A 22,225-nucleotide genomic window follows, 5' to 3' on the forward strand; every position below is an offset into this window, starting at 1 on the left:
CTGTTCTTGTAGTGCCACTGAAGATGGTCTGCTATTTCTGGACCGAAATATTTGGTTAATTAAATATCTTTCTTGTGTTTACGTGATTATATTATTCTGTCTTAGCATTGTTCATATTGAATTCTAGATCATACTACTAACTGTAAACTGTACCAAAGGAAAAAAGAAAAACATCTAAAAAATACACAGGAATTGTAAAATGTTTTGGTGTTTGGTTTTGAAAATGGCATGTGACAAAAACAGTGGTGGAGGTGTGTGTGTGTAAGGTGGAGGGAGATGATTTGTATAACTTTGTATCCTTCATAGCATGATAGTTGATTATACTGTGCCATCAATAACATACACATAGCATCAATCAATACAGTGATTAATTTTATAGGGACAAGCAACAAACATTTTGATGATTTTGTGGCATCGAGCATCCTCATTATAAGATGGCAGTCACTTTTCAATTATAGCTTGAAATATCAGGAACAAGTTCATTCTGATAATATCAAGAATTAATAATTAACTCTGGCTGAATAAAGAAAAGAGAACTATTTTGTGATTCTGATTATGTCACATTTACTGAAGCAAAAAATGTTTTACATTTCCTTACACAGATAATTAATCTGATTATTATTAAGACATTCTTCTTTCTATAACTAGCTATTACGTTTAACTATATCAATCAAACCTTTTAACATAACTTGTATAGTTTTTTATTATTATTTAAATGGCATTTAATACAACTTCATATACTACACAGTCTTGCCATAAATACTGTTACAACTTTTCTGCACATAGAATTGCACAAGCACAGGTCCATTAGTGGCACTGCTTGCAGCCAACATTCATGTGCTTATTAGTAGAGAGTTATCTGGCTACACGGGTTAACATGCAGTGGGGAGATTATGAGAACTGTGCAAGGTTGGAATGCAGCCACCTGTTATTTTCAACAGACTAAAAACACTCAAGATCAGTAGGATATTTGTGTATTGGACTATTAACCTTTATAACTATATAAAACGTATCTGACTGCCAAAGAATAGGTCAACAACGCTGCATTAGGACACAACAGTTTGTGAGGGCTGTGAAGGCATGCCTCCCCCACAACCCTGTGAAAAATGCAGAAAGCAATGTCACAAGAAGTGAATATTTTACAGAGAACAATGTCAGGTGTACTAACTGATGACCTGGAGGTGAGAGTTTATTGTCGTTCTACTGGATACTTCCTACCACCAACTTATGCAGCAAAATGTGATAAAAATCAAAGGCACTTCCGCAAACAACAGATACAGCGATGTCCTCTTCACAGATGAGAAGGTTTTCACCACTGAAGAGTTGTTTAACTGCCAAAATTATCATGTATATATATCCTAGATGGTTACATAGAACGTGCCATAAGCACCCAGGATTCAGAGAGGTCATCTCCTCACATGATTTGGTGATGGTGGTGGAGGGTTTACGATGTATCAGGTGTATCCAAGTTGCATTTCTGCAAGAAAGGGATCAAAACTTCTACCAGAATGTATCAAGACACTGTACTGGAACTTGTGGTACAGCCCCTCCCCTGAACAACACCTTGTTTCATGGTAGGCAGTGGATCAGTGGCAGCCTGTACATAAGCACTGTGACACTGCAGCATCCCCTAGGAAAAAATGAAAAATTTAAATTTTCCCAACATTATATAAATGCAATACATGTTAAAGGTTACAGCTTGTTTCGACAGTGATTGAATAGTTAATTGGAATTGTTTGATTAATGCTTTAGATTACCACGTTCTACCAATCGCAGTCAGACTCGCCAATATTCATTTGTGCTTGTGATTGCACGTTACAAGTTATTCCAACACTGATCGTTTGGGCAGTGTATCATATGCTTGAGCGCGTTATTTCTGTGAGATACGGAACTTTTATTATTGGTGTGTGTTAATGGTGAGGGTGAATTATTTTTTGCAAATCTTATTTTATTTCTGTTAAAATAACAATTATTTATTTATTATAGATACAAGGCTGAATTATGACGACTGTCACTGCTGAAAATATGAAAAGAATTATATATTTTCAATTATCGTTACATGAAACAAATACACTGCGATCTCATGCAGTGTCAGAATTATCACGTTTGGCCAAATGCAGCCAGACTCGACGATATTGGTTTGCACTTGCACATTACAAGTCATTCTGACACTGCTCGTTTTGGCAGTGTATTGTGTGCTTGCGCGCATTATTTCTGTGAGATATGAAACTTTTATTATTGGTGTTTGTTCGTGGTGAGGGTGAAATATTTTTAATGAAGTAATTTTTTAATATGTAAATTTATTTATTAATAAATTGGTTACTGATTAGGAAAACAAGATTTTTTTTTGTATATGCAGCACCCTCACTTAAAATTTTCACTGGCTGCCACTGCAGTGGACCTTCCAACTGGACTCGGCCTATATCACACAGCTACACACAAGGTGAGGACCATACAACAGAGGTTGCAGGCAAATGTGCCTAACCACACATATCACCATTTGGAAGTCCCGATCTGAATCCATTGGACTTCAAATTTTGGTTGGAGCTTGAGAGAGTAGCCTGCATGAAACAATACCCCAACACCACAGCATTTCTGTTGGATGTTGAACATACTACCATCGATATGTGGTCTCACAGACTTCAGGTGTGCATGAAAACAAAAGTGGGACATTTCGAACATTGAGTGCTGCTATATGCACATTATACATGGGGTTTGTATGTGCTGTTCAAGTTGTAACAGCATTTATGGCTAGACTAGGTAGTATTTTATTTTATAACTTTATAAAAAGTGAAACAGCAATTCAGTATTCAAATAACAATAATCACAAACATAATTTGTTCGGCTAAATATAATACAATAAACAAGTTGTCCGTATTGAATTAATATTCTGTTAATTTCATATTTGGTCCCATTTCTGAAATTAATTATAATTTTATTGAACAAAAATGAAATTATTATTATTATTCCTGACACCTCCAAGGAGTCCGAAGACTCATCGCGGGAGGACACCTACAACTGTCTCAACTACAAGATAAATAGCTCCTGTGGTTTTACCAAATCATACAACATAGTTCAACATACTGCTAACTATAAAATGTACCAAAGAAAAAATCTAAAATATACACTGGAATTGTAAGATGTAAAAATTCCAGTGACATAAAATCAATAGAACTCTTCTTGATGATTTTAGGTCTATAGTTACAGATACTTTTATAATAATAAAGATAAAAGAATGAATATGAAATAAGACATTTTATGTAATATTGTAGTAATATTACAGATTATGAAGAATTAAGACTACATAAAAGATAAAGGTGGATTTTTGCCTTTCTCATTTGGCAAAATTTCATGATATATCATAACAGATGAACAATTAAAGAACATGGCTGTTCTGTTTCACATGGTATGAACTGCTATTTTCGATGACTTTTTAATACATTTTCTTAAAGTGTATATGATTTTGGCTTTAGCATACCTAAATCTCAAAATTTCTTGACTATTTTTTGCTGATGTTCAACTTAAAATGAATGACTGAAAAAACATTTTTTGAAAGAGAAGCTTTACGTTCAGTTGTCATTCATAAACAAATAAACAAACAAAATGCATATATATATATATATATATATATATATATATATGCATACACACACACACACATTTTTTTTTAAGTACTGCCATTTCTTAAAAAAAAATTAAGCAAAAACATAGTACTGTAATACACAAAGCATTTCTCACAATATTCATAAAAAGGATAACTATCTTTTTATATATATATATATATCTGCTTTATTTAACAAATATTTTTTCCACAAATATCTTGTATATGACATCTCTGTGAAGGTAGAGATAATGTTCTATTCATATTGTACTCGAGATGATGTCACCTATTACTCCTACTAGTCATTCGCATGTTTTTTTCCAGTTCAAATTGTCGCAAATCTGTTCTCTGTAGAAAAGCCTGCCTTTCCAAGTATCTATATACACAGATAAAAAATTTTTCAAGTAAAATAAACTGAAATATTTTTAATTCCTATAAAAAAACTATACCTGTTACTATACATCTTATGCAAATTCAATATTTATGACCATTTTTACACCATACATACACTGCTCAAAATAATTGAGGAACATTTTCTAAAGAACATTTCTTCTTTTCTTAAAAAGAAACAAAAATTCTAGAAGAGGTTTGAGTTTGATTAAAAGTCACATCATAATGAAAAATTAAAATACAGCAAACAAAGATTGTGAATGAAAGTTTGGCCAAAGTATCAGCTTTTTTGTTTGAGATGGGCAAAAGTTTAGTGTGGATGTTATATGTAGTTCAGAACTGATCCAACTCAGCTCATGCTATGTGTGCTTGCGTATTTCCATAGTAACTACAGCATCTCTCACTTTGTCTTTTAATGCATGAAGTAAAGTCACTTTTGATGGATACACATCTGATACAACTCTAAAGAAAAAAGCATGTAACGTTGAAACTACAAAGTGGGATTAACTAATTTAAGAATCTGATTATTTTCTACTTAACCATCTATTTGGGAAATGGGATCCAGAGTTCTCAGTCATCTTATCCTGTAGAATTATGTTTCTCAACATGGCTAATTTCTTTAAATTGATTGTACCATTACTTGCTGCAGTTATCATCATATGGATAAGTTTGATAACTTTGTCTCAGTTCTCAATACATATATGGAAATCATTAACTCAAATTATATATATCAGAAACACCAATGAACTGTTCACTATCACCATTATAACAGATACTGATTAAAGTGGAATCATATGCACATAAAACTCTTTGAATAGTAGGTAAACAACTATTTTAGATTAAATAACCATCAACAATGTAACTTGAAAAATGCTGGCATTTAAAATACTGGAATTGTTTTGTTGAAACTTTGTATTATTCAGCAATAAGAACACTTGAGCAGAAATGTGGATATGATATTAAAACTAATTTGAAAGTAAACTTTATGCAAATATATAAAAGCTTCATTTAAGTATTGAGATCCAATTATTTGTAAAGTGACTTTGAAATGCCAATGAAATAAGTTATGTTACTTTCCATGTAATAAGGACTTGATGGATGACATGCTATCAGCAGCATATTTGGATGCTTGCAAACTTCTTTTTGACTGTATTCGAAGCCAGTATTTGGGAAGGAACAATGAAGAATGGGCAGAAAAAACTCTGCAATCACCATCATCTGAGAAAAGCTAACTCAGCCTTGGCTGAAGACAACCTAAGAAGCTGCATGTTCTGGTGACCAGGTCTGAATCCTCTAATGAATAGCTAGAACAATAGAAAATTGAACAGAGCACACAGTTTTGCTCATGTAATAAATATATATATATATATAAATTGATTAGTAAAATGAAAGCAGTTTAGAAGACATCAGCAATAGAAAAACTGATTCCTACACAAGATTATATGTAATTCCAGAAGTAAACTACCATCAACCAATAAAAAAAATATTTACACTTGTATGTTCACAGCATTACTTATGAAACCATCATACACAAGGTTAGTTTCTTCAGTAGAGAGTCAGTGAGATACAGACAACTCCCACAGCAAAGTCATAGAAATACAGGAACTTTGATTAGAGTTATAGAGAATTAGCTATAATGAATGTCCTTGAGACCAGCACCATGCCTACAAGATTCTGTCATAACAGTATCTGATATATTTAATTGCAGAAAACATGTCAAATGGATCATTAATTTCATTTTTTTCTATTCCATTTTCATTTGTATCATTAGAATTATTTTGTACAAAATATTCCCTAACTTCAAAAATATGATAAAATGTGCAATGCTTATTGCTAACTACAAAGGAACAGCCTTAACTTAGCAAAATAAGTAAAGATAAAAATAAGTAAACTATAGCAAACCTAGCAAGGTTTGCTATAGTCAAAGGAAATAACAAAGCTGGCATTTATACACAATCAACATTCTATAACACTGACCACTAATTAATGTGAATCTAGGTCCTTAATTTGAAGATTGCCTCTTTTGAGTGCGTTCACACGCTGTAATTTTCATCAAAAGTGATGCATGCCTATTATAATTTGAAAATCGAGATGCTTTGGGAGAACAGTTAATGTTCAACTCAAATAACACACCCACACATATGCTACAATTATAATCGTAAGGCTAGACTTGGACACTATAGCTGAAATATACTGGTTTCTGAGTACTTTCAGTTATAATTTTGAATTCCACTATCTGGTTGCTATGCCTTAGATATATTGATAATTCTTCTTCTTTAGCCTCTTTCCATCCGCTGCTGAATACAGGCCTCCGACTCCCCTGGGGCACACCACAGATGATCTTCCTCCTCTGAGAAATCACTCCACCATATACAACTTGTTGATACTGGTTAAAAGCTTTAGCAAAATCTAAATATACCACTATGTAAATTTCTCCTTGATCCAATGCACCTGTCACCTTGTTATAGTAAATATGTTGCTAAAACATGACCTTCCTTTAGCAAACCCATGCTGTCCATCAAATAAAATGTTGTTGTCATTTGTCATCAATCCAATTCTGAATCCTGGTTTTCACTAGCCTCTCCAACACCTTTACCACAACTCCAGACAAAGAGATTGGTCTGTAATTTGAAGCCTTAGTTTTATCACCCCCTTTATGAGTAGAATAATTTGACCCTCTTTCCACTCCTTTGGAACTTGGACAAATTTAAGACTCAAGTTAAAGCTGTTGTTAACTTCCTGTAACAATCCCTCAAGACGTGTGATATACCATCAAGTCCTACAACTTTAATGACATCGAGTTTACTCAATTCGTCATATACTGCCAGCTCACTTACCATCAGTGGTTCCTCTTCCCTACTACTCTCTAGTTCTGCATGATGTTACTTTTATGGGGATGAAATACCTTATTGAACTGCTCATAAAGTTCCCTTCATCCGTATCATCTTTCCATAATAATTCTTTCTACTGGCCATATATATCGAAAAAACTCCTTTTGGCCTCATTAGCTATCTGGTGTTCATGCTGCACTTTTGCTACCCTTACCGTGCGGAGTTCCCTCTCTTGCTTGCTCTTTGTACTCCTTGTGCAACCGACTATCACCACCACTCATTTTATGCTGCACCCATAATGCCCTCTTCTTCTTCCAAACTGCATGCTTTCTTACTCTACTTACCTGCTATTCCATGTCACCCCTCACTTCCTTAGGTCTTCCATTCACTTCAGTCATTACTCTCTCTTGTAGCAACAGTTTCTCCAGCTAACTCACACCAAATCCATCCCATCTTTTTTTTATACAGTTCCATCCCTCCCCTCACATTTAAAAAACAAATTCCTTTCTCTTCAAATATCTCAGCTAGCATCCTATTCATAATCCATACTTGCTATCTCATCACTATCAGCCCTGGGCAACTCACTGACTACTTTTCCTAACAAGCTGTTACCTTTTACTTCCTCAACAACCTCCTCCTGATACCCATCCTTACATTTTCCTTGCTGCCATCCAGATCATTTTTGTCTACTACCACTGCCAACTCTCTTGTTCACTTTCTCTCATATCTAGTGCTTCAAGCACTGGAAAGCAAACCTTATGCATCTTTTTATTTATTTAACACCTCTAATAATTGGATCCCCATACATGGTCACTCTCGAATCATTGGACACCTCTTTCATACTGCCATCTTTTATTTCAGCCTTCCTTTCCCTTCCATACATACTTGTTAATCTCCTCCTCATTTCACTCTGCAATTTCCTCATTTCTTGCCTCATCTTCATCAACTATGCTTTCACACCCTGAATTATTTTCTCACTATCTCTACCAGGTCAACTCCACTTTCATCCTTGCTACCTATCATGTTTGTTATCTTACAAACCGTTGGTTTAACTTTTGCACATGCTATCTTACCACTACTTGCAATCACCTCATTGATACACACTTTCACATTTCTTCCACCATTGTTTAAACCCAGAACTCCCTTCACTCCAATACTTTTGGTTTCATGGCTTTCAGCACTAACTTCCGATACTTCATTTTCTCGCTCCCAACAAGTCTTGCATTTCTGACTCATAACACTATGACACACACTCTCTCTCTTCCTCCTTCCACTGCCACTCTCATATCACAATCCATTTTCTCTTGGCAATGAATGCATAGTGCAAACACTACATTTCACAAAATCCCATGGCACTCCTGCACAGTGATGTCTTGGCTGCCATTGTTCTCATTCACACCAGTGCCACGAATAACACAATTTATCATACACAGTATAAATATATCACAAACAATAAACATACTCAACCACAGTCATACACAAGGATACTATAACTGGTAATTATTAACATATCATTAAATCAATATTAAAAAAATGACAGCTGCAAGTTCACAATTATGAGGTCTGGACAGACTGTGTAATCGTGATGGCACAAAAAGTTTAGAAGCCTGAAATAAGTTCCGCCTAGTTGAAATTAGACAGAGATTGCTAGATAAGTGTATTGGACTTTAGATAAGTCAAATGGACTTTATCAACGAATATCAGTCTTTTACAGCTTCATTGGTTCTGACAATACTTTTGGTTCGAAATATCTGTCAAATCCTATATGGAACCTTTATCAGTGCTTTTCAATTGAATGTGAGCAAGACATATGAATTCAGAGGGTGTCCCTTCCAGAAACTTAGCTTAGCTTAGGTTTTTCATCCAACAAAACAAGCAAACTGGTCAGAAGAACACATGCATAATACACCTGATCTCATAGGCAGGGTGGTACTTATTAACAGGTGCACAAGGCTCTGGATGGAGGGGGGGGGGGGAGCACAAAAATTAGGGCCAATTTAAGAACCCCCAAAAATGAGAGGGAGAGGGCCCCAGAACACTCTAGTGTTTTGGGTCCCACCTGCCTTGGGAAAAGTTTAATATGGCCCTGCTCATAGCTCTAATTGCTTTGGCCATAAATCCAAACAGTTTTTTGAGAATTACAGTTAATACCTAAATCCAAAAATTCGTTGCAATGATCAGAACAGTTAGCAATTTTAAAAATAAATAAACCAATATTGAACTACTTACCCATGCTTCCCTTGATTGAACTGTGTAAGTTCTTCTTCAATTCCCTCATCTTTTTTGAAGTTTTTCCAATCTAGTAAAGACTTTTCCTAGAGAGAGAGAGAGCGATGGAATGCAGGAAAAATGCTACTTAAACAAATAACACACTATGTGATATATCTTTATTATCTTTATCTTATTTATTATTATCTTTATCTTTATTATTTTAAAATAATTTGCTACAAGAAGAACCAAATAAAGATATATGAACTGCTGTCATGTACACTGCAACAAACGCTAAATATCTAGTGCATGCTACTGATCACAAATTGCCTCACTTTCAAGCTGAATGTAATTTCACTGAAATTAAATTGAAATATTTATCTTGAATTTATGTTTTTTAATTTTACTTTCATATCTATATCTTGAAATTCATCGATTTTTACAGGTAAGAACTATAAGAGAAAGAAGTATAATATTGCAAATTTTTTAAGCACTTTTGCTTCTATACCTCATAAGATTTCTATTAGTTCTTACTTTACAGAAACAGATTTGTACATCCAAAAAATTCAGTTCAGTTTCCTGTAAACCATTTATTTTAAAGCTCTGTTTAACTATATTAAGTTTAAATTTTGCTAGTTCTGCTGGTTGAGTGGATAGCATACCCACTCTCCAACCAATGGGCTGTGGGTTTGAATACTACCACAGGCATGGCATGAATGTTTGTGAAAGTCTTCATAGACAAACATTTTTGTCATCTGGAATGATTTCACCATCTTGGTTAGCAGAGCAGAGTTACCAGATTATCTAACCCTTAGTGCACACACAGTGCTAATTTGCTATAGGTAAGAACAAACAGCTTTTTATGGATTGGAATCAGAATAAAAGCAACACTATAAAATGATCCCAATAGTCCAGCGGGTTTACCACACTGTAATTTTCTAGAAAATGTCTCCAACAATGACAGATTACTTCATTGCCTCATCAAGATGGCTGGTGTTGCAAAGGATGGGAATATATAGTATACTAGTTAGATAAATTGGCTTTCTGAACAATACCAATAAATTATGTTTGATAGAACAGTGTCTCAAAAAGAAGGATAACCAGTGACATGTACCCTCAGGATTCTGGTTCTGTGCATGGATCCCTGTGGTTTAACTTATTCATTAATGATAGTTCATGTAGACTGACTGGGGATCTTCAGTTGTTTGTTGATAATCATTTTGTTCAGGAAGATTTGAAGACTTTTAGGCTGGGAAGAGTGAGTTTACAGTTTTAATATTAATAAGTGCAAGATGTTGCATTTTGGATTGCAGAGATATAAGACTGTGTTGGTGGATGATGGAACTGTGCTGCAGATAATGGACATGATTCCAAACCCATATGAAGGGTGCAGGGGAAAAACAACTTCAGTCCACGATATTGACTTCCGAAAAAAAAACATAATTAAATTTTCCTTGTTGTCAAAATGCAAGTAAACATAGCATAACAAAATAAAAAAATAATAGATATGGTACATTCATGTATATTAAGCATAATTAATTTAAATAGTACTTAAAAATTAAAAAAACAAATAGCAAATAATAGCCTTTTTGTTGAAATGGCCAGACTGAAGTGGTTTTTCCCCGGTAAATCCTATATAAAAAAACATGGTTGTTACGCACATTTTTTTATTAATCGGATTGGTAATATCTGATTTTTTAATTAATTAATTATTTAATTTATAAATAATGATCAGATCGCATCCCTTGTTTTCAAGATAATAGGTACTAAGGGAATTATTATACTAAGTGCTTCTTTATTAAGTAAGCAATAATACACAAAAAATGAAATATGGTAAAAAGTAATAAAAATTTAAGTAGTTAAAATATTGTAGTTTTAAAATAATCATTTATTTCAATCATCTATTGGATGGTCATCAACGTTGTCGTCATTGCTTTTAATAAAACTTTTAACTTTGTTCTTAGTCTCTTCTGAAATTTTGTGGGGTCTGTTTAGGTGTTTACCACGCCCATCTTTAGATGACTGACCAGTATTTATCAAACAGTTTTTAATCCTTTTCACTCGTTCTTCAGATATACCATGCAAAGAAATAAATGCTTTATGGCAAACTCTGACATCTTAGCTATTCCCCTCATTGCCGCCTTACAGTAATCTGACACGAAAAGCAAATGAAGCCGTGTTCACCCTCGCATCAACTCCTTTTCTAGGACGCATTCTCATTACGGGAAGGATTGTAATTAGTCCACTTAAATAAGAGTTTTGGTCATTATAGTTCCCTAATAAGTTAAAATCTCGAATAATTCTTTTTCGTTCGGCATCAGGAATAGTTTCGAAACAACGATACCTTTTGCATAAACAGTCAGGACCAACTTCGTGTGTTGTTGAGCGAAGAATTTTCATTACATCTCTAGTCCTACCTGTCTTTTTTCATTTCTTTGTGAGTTTTTCTTTAGTATCAGCTTCACTTTCATTAGAACTATTAGAATAATCACTTATCATTTTCACACTACTTTTTATTATTAAAAAACAATTAAAATACTCGTAAAACCAAAACAGTAAAACTATATAATCAAAACTAGTAGTGATTCAACAAACCACTGATAACAAAATAATCGCTGATGCAATAGTGATAATAGTTGATGTGATTGGACCGAAGTTGTTTTTCCATACAACCACTCGGACTGAGGGTGTTCTTCCCAAGTTTAAGAAATATTCTCCGTTCATTTGTCTGGATTGAGGTGTTTATGCAGAAAGTCATATTTATGAGATGAAACCTTCCTTTAATCCCCAACAGATGGCAGCATTAAGTTGAATTCACAAAAACTGGACTGAAGTTGTTTTTCCCCTGTACCCATCATATGCTTCAATTTATGCAACAGCCTTTCATGTGGTATCCTATCAAATGCCTTGATCCAACAGTATCATAGCATCCATTTCCTCTATTCAACTCAGCTGTAACATTTTTATAAAATAAGAGCAAATTGATCAGACATGACCTTCTTTCAGTAAATCCATGCTGTTGCTTGCAAAGTATAACTTGTTCGTCAAACCATTTCTGTATACACGTTCTTACCAGCTGCTTCAAAATCTTCACAATTACTCCAAAGATACTGATAGGTATCTTTGGAGTAATTTGGAGAGACTCAAGTTATACAAACATGTCAAGGACTAACCAATCTGGCTGAATATTCCATTCCTTTAGCACATTTGCTGATATCCAATCTATCCTTGACACCAAATTCTTACCCAGGTTATGCAACAGCTCTTAACCCCTGACATTGTCCCAAATTTATAAGCGATATTCAGAACTGGCAAACAAAACTGTCTTCTACACCGCAGGCACTGAACAGAACACAACGTCAATGCAGGCACTGAACAGAACACAACGTCAATGCAGGCACTGAACAGAACACAACATCAATGCAGGCACTGAACAAAGCACAACACCAATGCAAGTACCGAACTGACACATTATAACACATTCACACACGGCGCTAGTCAAAGTGAGAAAGAGACCTTGGTTGGAGAAAACAGTGTGTTTTGAGCAAGTCATATGACGTCAGCTTAATGTGAGTTAGTAGAACACACCATGTTTTCTCCCACCATGAATCAGACAAACTTCGCTGAAATAGATTAGGGCCGGATCCGGCCTGCAGATTACCCATATGTGGTGTAGATGATGATGGTAGTTGCTATTTGTTGTAGTTGGTGAATTGAGTGGTGGAGACAGAGTTGTAGAGTAGGTGCCCTCCCTCGATGAGTCATTGGACTCCCTGGAGGTTTCATGTAATAATAATAATAATTAGAAGAGAACTCCAGGGAGTCAGGGACTCATTGAGGGAGGCTACATATCACTCACATCACCAGCCATACCTTCTCTGAAATTCATTCACATTACACTATGACAGAAAATTCTAGCTCTCACTTCATTCTTGATTTCTCTCTCTCCACCTACCATTAAATGAAAAATTCCAGCCACTGGTATTTTGTATGATCCTTTGAGAAGTTTGTAAGTCTGTTATCATATTACTCCTTTTTTGTTTGTTAACATTTGCATAACCTTCACAATAAACATTTCATAATTCTAATATTATCTTAAACACTCCTTTCCATCCTCTCCACTGTACAACGGAGATTTCTATGTTGTACATAGAAATCCAATCTATGTACAACAACAGTCCAGAAGAGATTGTATGAAAGCCTTGTAAAGATGCAACACGACTTCCATATCCTTACATGTCAATGATCATTTCAGCATTCCAATTGTCCTCTGAGTTTTATTCACAATCTTTGCTATATGGCTCCTGAATTTCAACATCCTATATTTCAAAATCTTCAAGATCCCTTTCCTGGTGAAGTTTATTCTAGTAATTTATTCTAATCCTGCCAATATAATAACATGCCAAAGTGCAATAACTTCACACTTACCAACACTGAACTGAAGCCATTTTAACATGCACACAATTGAAGCTCATTCAAAACATTCTGCAAGTATCACATGTCAATTGTATTTCTGATTACCTTGTGTCTTTGCATCATCAGCAAATATTTGTGTCTCTTTCAAATCCTTTCTAATGTTATTAATGTAAGGACTGAACAATGGACCAAGAACAAATGCATAGCATATACTGCTAGTCACCTTAAACCTTGTAGACTCAGATCTCCCACCATACCACTTTTTTGATATCTGTAAGTCAGCCATCCTTTTATTCAAGCTAACAGTTTATAATCCAATCCCATACCTTCTAATTTATGTAACAGCTTTCCATGCTGAATCCTGTCAAAAGCTTTAGCAAAGTCCAAAAGTATCATGGTGTATCCATTCCCCTTGTCTATCTCAACTGTAATATTATTATAAAATGTAAGCAAGTTACTTATATATTACCATTCCCTTAGCAAACTTATACTGATCATTGCAAAGTATAGATTCTCTTGTCAATTCATTTCTGTATGCAAGCTCTTAATAACTTGTGGTAAGACAGCTGGATTTGATGACATTCAACCAGAAATACTCAAATATGGAGGCATAGCGGTTTCTTGTGTATGTGAAAAAGCATTCAGTAAAATGGAAAGAGCGCTAAGTGTGTGTGTGTGAATGGAAAACAAATAATAAAAGGGATTCCTAATCAATTCAACATTTTAAGAGAAAAAGCAAAATCTTTATAACCATTATCACAAGGAACAAGGCAGAGAAGGATTGTCTTCTGAAAGTTCTACAAAAACCTTCACTGTCAGTAGAGGTTGGTTTGAAGGATTTAAAAGATTTTCTTTAAGAAATATAAAGGTGATTGGTGATAGAGCGTCTGCTGACCAAGATACAACAGCAGTTTTCCCCCTAAAAATTTTGCAAAATAATTGAAGCGCAGATGAATCTGGGCTTTACTGGAAGAGAATGACTAATGGATCCTATTTACCCAAGAGGAAAATCATATGCCAGGATTTAAAGCAAGTAAAGATAGGGAGACACTTTTATTTTGTGCAAATGAAGTAAGGCGATGTGATCAAACCTGTTACTTTACCATTCACAAAATCCAAGAGCTTTAAAGTGAAGAAACAAAAATGAACTCAGTCTACTGGCAAACTAACAAAAAAAGAGTGGGTAACATGAGAATTGTAGCTGGATTCATTTAAGCATTGATTTGTACCTTAAGTAGAGAAGTACTTGCAGCTGAAAAATCTTTTGTTTAAAGTTATGCTTATCCTGGACAACATACTAGGGCATCTAGAGGAATTGAAACATCTCAATAAAAATATAGACGTTGTCTTTCTGCAACCTAGCATGACCTCTCATTCGACTGTTAGATCAAGGTATACTTCAGATATTTAAAGCACATTAACAAAATTGTCTTTTCATCAAATTTTCAATGCAATGGAAGGATTCAAATGTTAGAGTTATGCAGAGCTGGAAACAATTCATATAGCAGATTTCATTGTCACAGTGAAAGAAGCACTGAAGAAACTAAGACGAAACTCAATCAATGCATGCTGGAAAAAGTTACAGCCAGAAGTTGTGAAAAATTATATGAGAATTCCTTCTGCTGACATTTATAACGTGGCATATTGTATCGAAGGGGAGGGATTGTATGGCATCGTACTTGAGGAGATATAATTAGGTTCCTGTAAGAGTTTTTCTGAGTTAACACAAGAGGATTGTGATGAGCTTAAAAGTTCAACTGATGTAGGAGAAACAAATGTAAACCAATGGATGCTAGAGTTTTTTGTGAGTCTATCTAAAGACCAGAAATTTAAAGCATTTAGATCCTTCAATGGAAAGGAGTATAGAACTGCTTGAGAATTAGAATAGGCATTGAACTGGGCACCATGCTGTACTACAAAATGAAGCAAAAAAGCAGCTTCTCATAACAGTTTTTCATAAAAGATTAATATTTTCCTCTGTGTAACTCGTAAGATATGAGTGTTCATATATGTAGGATAAAAGAAATTTTTTTCTTTAGTTTCGATTTAAATGCATTGACAAATACAATTATTTTATCAATTTTCCTTGTTTTTATTTTATTAGCAATTACAAGAAGGAAAATATCCCATAAAAAAAAGGTGTGGAAGAAATGAGCCATCGAACTTCTATTTAACAGTGACAGTTTGTTGGATGTACATTTACTTTGAAATAAAATCTTTTTTTTCTGAGAGGGGGCATCAATTATTACAGGATTTTTGCTATTAACTGTAAGACTCTATCAGGGATGCATTTCTATCATGATGACAATAGAAATGCATCCCTGCAAATATCGAAAGAACACTGTACTTTGTCTTTCCAGTTTAGCTTTCTTACATTTTTCTCTGTATTCTCTAAAGGCAGATGCTGATTCACTCACCATTTTTTCAGATTGCCTCTTTTGCTTTGTGTATCAACAATCTTCATCACTACATGATTCTCTTGCATTGCTGACTCAATGTTTTCTTCAGATTTTGCAAATGGGTTTCTAATCTGATTCTTATTTTCACACTTTTTCATTTTCACTTCAATATCTGTATATATATGAGTCTACAGTTACTACAAAAAACCACTTGATTTTGGAACAAAAAACTGCTTGATTTTGTTCCAAAATGATATTACAGTTTTGTTCTTTTATCCAATTTGTTTCAAAACATTTTTGTGTGTTTGGAATTCATTTCAGACTTAAATTTTTAGGCCTTCAAATGTGAACAAACGTTTTCCTTTGTTTTTGTGTGCTATTCTTTATCTCTAATACTTTCAAGAAGTTCTCTGATTTTTTTTTTTTTAAAACTTTTTTTCATATGGAGGCAAAAGTTTTTTCCACCGAGAAAGTCAGGTTTTTCATTCCTCAGAACAGGCAAACTGGCCCAGTGAGCACAACACAGATTCAGCCATGAATACTTACAACAATGTGGAAGAAATAGGGTTCTCCCCACATTATTCTTACACCCATAGTCAACCATGAATCACATCATCATAGTAGTGAACCTCGTGCATGGAGACAACGCATGATGACGATAGACACAAATAAGTTTCATTGTTCTATTTTCCATTTTGAAACCTGCTTATATTACTACCTGAAACTATGTGCTTTCAAAAACTGTTTGATGTTGAATATTATAACTACTCCTTCCAAGTCAAGAAATGCTTTCCATGATCACTAATATCTAAATATAGCATCTCATAATTGTTATTTAGAGGTACTTCCATTTCTGTCCTTTTCATCTTGGTAGCACCAATTATCTTGACATGGCATATCTATCATTTCTTTGCTGGCTCAATCAACTCTTTTTCATTGATACACTTCTTATAATGATGTTGCCTATCTTCAATTCTTTGAGCAGTTATTTCAGCATCTAACTTTTTTTTAGTATCCTGCTTCTCTGACAAAAACAATATGAATCTTGTTAACCAGCAATGTTTCTCAGCCTATTTTTTTTTTTTTTTTTTTTAATCAATTTCCTCTAGTAGAAGATACAATTTAGTTGGCTAAGTTTCAAATGGGACACATCACAAGAAGATGAGGAATGGAATCATCAAATTAGGATATGAACTGCAGCACTTGTTATTAGAAATGAAAGATATGGCAATCAGAAGAGTTGCCTCAAACGTAACTATTTTCCATTTTAAATAAGATGCTTACGTAATTAGGAACAAAGAAACAAAAATGTACATTTTTCTAACGCTAATTAAAATAGCTTTCCAGTAAGCATGGGCTAAATTTGATTATGATATATCACAGAGCAATGAGTATTCATGAGTGAACAGAAATAACTGCATCATTATTTGAGGCATTTCCATTAATGCTACAAAGATTATGGACTTCATCTTTCATTGGCAAAGCCCTGCAAAAGCACTTTAGGTCAAATGAAAACATGCTGCTGACACATTCACTTTTTAAGTTAAGCTTGTGAAAGATAAAATAATTTTTGAGAACAAATTTAAGTACCAAATATATGAAAATTTGATATGCTGATAAGTCTTTAGACTTATCAATTAATTGATATTTTACCTCTAAGAGTGTATAGCTTTTACGAAAAACAATTTGATCATTTTTTTCTTATATACATTCATTATTATATTAAAAAAAGCATTAGGAATAGTAATTTTTAAATTTTATATATATATATAAATACACACACACACCCTCTGTCCAAAAAGAGGCCGAACTTTTCGAAAATAGCACCACCTGCTGTATCTTTTTGTTGTTGAAAGCAGCAAGCTTCATTAGTGTTAACTGTTTATGACATTTGTTTCATTATAAGCCAAGTTATAGTGTCAAGAGCGACAGTGTTGGAAGTTTATTTTGCACTTGGTTAGACTATAATAAATTTAGTTTAATCCTTTATCCAAGTGTAAGCAAACAAAGTTTGCGCCTGAAAATATCTTCAGGACTGAGGTAAGGTGGCACATCCCTTGGCAACTTGCAGCAAAGGTGGACCAAGCTCTCATCACTCCTTACCTCAGTCCTGAAGATATTTTCAGACACAAACTTTGTTTGCTTACACTTAGATAAAGGATTACCGTATATTATCGCATATAATGCAATCCACGTATAATGCGAACTAGAAATTTTGTTTGAAAACTAGCTAAAATGCCATGTCCACGTATAATACGATTTGTTAATCTTGTTCTATAACATTATAAATAATACAATACGAATTAATGAAGGAAATATTTATTTTAAAACAAAATGTCAAAATCCTTTAAGTTCTTCATCTTTTGAGTGATCAAACATTTCATTTATAAATTCATCTGTAGGGATTGCATCATTAGTGTAGCAGTTGTCGTCACTGTCTTCATGCTCTCCATTTTGTTGTGCATCATCCTCGCTTTCGTATATGATGTGATCTTCGGGTCCATGCATTGAATCATTTCAGATAGTATCGAATCCCATGCTTCTTTAACCCAGCTGGTGACTAGGGTGATCTCAGGCTTCTGAAAATTTCCACCATTTGTCACCTTCACTAAACCAGATGACATCCATTCTCTCCATTTTACACATAAGTGATCTTTAAACGGCTTATTCAAGCTGACATCAAGCGGCTGCAAAATGGAAGTTAGACCACCCAGTATGACTGCTAGGTCTGTGCGTAGCTCACGTGCTTTCTCTTAGCTTGACTCCATTAAATGCATCCAGAACATATCCCAATGCTTTGTTGACGTAACAAACTACCTGAATGAATGTTCTATACTTGATCCAGCCACAATTGTACACCTTCTTCATCCATCCAACCTTTCTGATTGGCGCGAACAATTACACCTGGTAGAAATTTAATATGCTTCGGAATTTTCTTCCTTTTAAATATCACTGTCGGCTTTAATTTGGTTCTGTCTGCCATGAATGCTAGAACAACAGTAAAGTGAGTTTTTTCATGTCCCGTTGTTTTCATGAAGACACCCGTTTCATTAACTGAGTTTATTGTTCAATTCCCAGGCATATCAAAATACATGGGCGTCTCATCCATATTGCGAATTTGGAAAAGTTTGTATCCATGACACTTCCATAATTTTATGATAAATTTATGGAAGGACTGCACTTTTTCTTCAAGCTGCTTTGGTAACTTCTGCGCAATTTTTGTTCAGTGTCGTAATGTTAATGCTTTGCGTTCCATAAATCTGTTGCACAACCTAGGTGAAGCAAGAAAAGATGAAATACCTGGTGTGTCCTTGAATTTACCATTCTTGAGTTGTAGAGCTCGAAAATGAATTGCATTTCTTGTTACTATAATGCCATCTTGTCCTTGCGTCAAAATCCATTCATTTAGCTCTTCTTCGAATTCTGGAACGGGCACGTTTCGTTTTGGGGATTTTTCAAGACTGTCTTTTTGCTTACGCCAAAGTCTAATATTACTCTCTAGTACACCAAATTCTCTCACAACACTGTTATTATGTTTTTCTGTAAACTGCACGACAAGCAATTTAAATCCTGCAACAAAAGATGAATGTTTACGTTTCTGTTGGCTCATTTTCAGGCTAGGTTTGTTTAATGAACAATATTTAAAATGAACTGTGGTTAAACCGATATACCTATCTGTGCTCTATCATTCAGCAACCGAGCACGCATTGTATCTGTGCATAAAGCCAGTAATGTAAGTAACTTTATGTGCAGATAAGATCGTGCTCAGTCACTGAATGCGAGTGGGTCAAGTAGATTTGGTTGCATAGGCATTAGGTAGTATATATTGTGTGTGCAAGTCTAATAAGATGTTATATTTTTTAGGATCCGCATATAATGCAAACTCCTAACTTTAAGTAGTATTTTTCGCATTATACACGATAATATACGGTAAACTAAATTTATTATAGTCTAACCAAGTACAAAAAAAAATAATAAACTTCCAACATGTTTCTCTAAATCCAGAGTAATTTAATAATAAGGTGGTACACTGGTTGGCAACTCGTATAGGTAAATATGACCTCTCCATTGCTTCTGCCTTGGTATCACCACTCTGGGTCTGCCTCCCACTGACAAGACCTCAATAAAGGTCGAAATCAGTCTGGGTAGTGGCCCTTCCCTTAATGCATAGCAGTATACATGTCTGCAAGGAGATGTGCTTTGCATTATGGGAGATACTGAGACAAGGAGTGATAAGATCTTGGTCCACCTTTGCTACGAGTTGCCAAGGGATGTACCACCTTACCTCAGTCCTGAAGATATTTTCAGGTGCAAACTTTGTTTGCTTACACTTGGATAAAGGATTAAACTAAATTTATTAGCGTGACAGTATGTTTTGACGAACAATCGGTCGTCACGATATTCATGCCGTACATGACGAATTCTCGCTATCAATCGTTTCAAAACTTCGAGATAAAACTCACCATTGACTGTTTGGCCAGGTGGAATGAATTCTTTGTGGATAATGCCCTTGGAATCGTAGAAACAAATCAGCATTGTCTTTACTTTTGACTTCTCCAAGCGACTTTTTTTTGGATGCCCCTCTTCTGGTGGTCTCTTCAGCACTCTGTTGCTTTGTTTTGGGCTCATACTCAAAACACCACATTTTGTCACCAGTAACGATCATTTCAAGGAAGTTTGAGTCTTTCCGAGTGGTTTTAATGAGGTCCTTGCAGTGTTTAATACAAGTTTAATACAAGTTGGTCAACTTGTGGGGAACAAATTGCGAATTCAATTTACGAAGGCCCAAACTCTCGGTCAAAATGTTGTGTCCAGTTGATTTGTAATCCCCAATTCATCTTCAATCAATCTCACAGATGATTTTGGGTTTTCTTTGATGAAATCAAGCACTTTTTGGATGTTAACTTCGCTCAATCCAGTTTTTGGATGGCCCAGCATTTCGTCATCCTCAAGCGTCTCACAACCACTTTGAAGTCGCTTAAACCACTCGTAAACTTGAGTATGGGATAAACATTCATCACGTATGCTTTTTTGAAACATCTGATTCATTTTGGTAAAACTTTTACCAAGTTTAACACAAAAGTCAATCGTAGCTTTTCGTTTGAAACTCATTTTCCGACCGCTTGTCAAAAAACACTGTCACCTTTGGCACTATAACTCAGCTTCTAACGAAACAAATGCCATAAAGTTGACACATCACTAATGAAGGTTGTCGCTTTCGACAACAAAAAGATACAATAGGTGGCACCACTAGTTTCTTCTATTTTCGAAAAAACCCTACTCGCCTGATCTCTCTCTCCATTTGAACAAAAAAAGTTCCAGAATCTGAACATGGCACATGTTCTAGTTACAGATGATGCCACTAGGCATTGTGAGCATGCAATTTTCCATGCCAGTGTGGCAAGTGGTGTCATTCAGTGTGAACTGGTTCGTTGTTCTAGCTGCTTTTTTGTCAGTATTTATAAACAAGTTTGGTGATTTTGTGATGGCTGACCACAAGGAACAGAGAATGTGCATAAAATTTTGTTTTATTTTGGATAAAACTGCAGATAAAACTACTGCTATACTTTGGCAAGCATTTAAGGACAATACTTTAGGTAAAATGCAGGTTTACGAGTCGGTTTCCCATTTCAAAAGTGGGGGACATCAGTTGAAGACCAACCATGAACTGGCTGAATGTTTGACAAGCAGAAATGATTAAAACATCGAAAAAGTTTGTCAGGCAATCAATGAAGATCGTCTAAAGATCACTGAGCAAGTTTCTAAAGAGATGATTTATCATGGAATTTATATAAAAATTTTAACAGAAGATTCACAAATAAAATGTGTGTCCACTAAATTTGTGCCTCATTTGCTCACAGAGGATAAAAAAAAAGTCCTACTCCCCTGATCTCTCTCCATGTGACTTTTTTTTTTATTCCTACTGATAAAGAAAACCATGAAAGGCAGTGAACAAAGTAAAAGAAAAATTGCTGGAGGCCATAAAGAGTATTCCAGTTGAAAAGTTCCAGAACTGTTTCCAGTAGTGGAAAAAACATTGGGACAAGTGCATTGACTCACATGGAGAGTACTTTGAGGGATGTTAGAATATGGTATTAAAAATTTTAATAAAATTTTTTTTAAAAAATAATTCCAGTTATTTTGGGGTATCTCCTCATATACAGGGTGTTCGGGATAAATTTGACATATTTATAATTAATTATATTTTTCCGTAAGTTACATGTATTAACACACACTTCTCTTCATTTAAAAGTTTGGACCCTTCTTCATTCATATACAAGATGTCAGAAAGGATGGATAGCTGGAACCCACCTGAATCATGGAAGAGAATAACTTGTATCATGATGATTCGTGCCCGCCATCAAAATAAGGATATTACG

At 34.7% G+C, this 22,225-nt stretch overlaps 1 protein-coding gene across 1 annotated transcript in view; it reads right to left on the reverse strand.

Annotated features, from left to right (window-relative positions):
* Positions 1-539: 539 nt before the first annotated feature.
* Positions 540-22,225, reverse strand: part of Yeti (yeti) — an 86,054-nt gene continuing 64,368 nt past the window's right edge. The window contains exons 7-8 of the mRNA XM_090413017.1: positions 9,052-9,137; positions 540-3,977 (exon numbers count right to left, since the gene is read on the reverse strand). Coding sequence (XP_090269143.1) covers positions 3,884-3,977; positions 9,052-9,137 — 180 coding nt within the window. The 3' untranslated portion in view covers positions 540-3,883. The remainder of the gene's footprint in view (positions 3,978-9,051; positions 9,138-22,225) is intronic.

The sequence above is a fragment of the Typopeltis vanoorti genome, chromosome 1 (genome assembly GCF_054136105.1).
Source record: "Typopeltis vanoorti isolate ZY-2024b chromosome 1, IOZ_Tvanoo_1.0, whole genome shotgun sequence".
Classification (NCBI taxonomy): domain Eukaryota; kingdom Metazoa; phylum Arthropoda; class Arachnida; order Uropygi; family Thelyphonidae; genus Typopeltis; species Typopeltis vanoorti.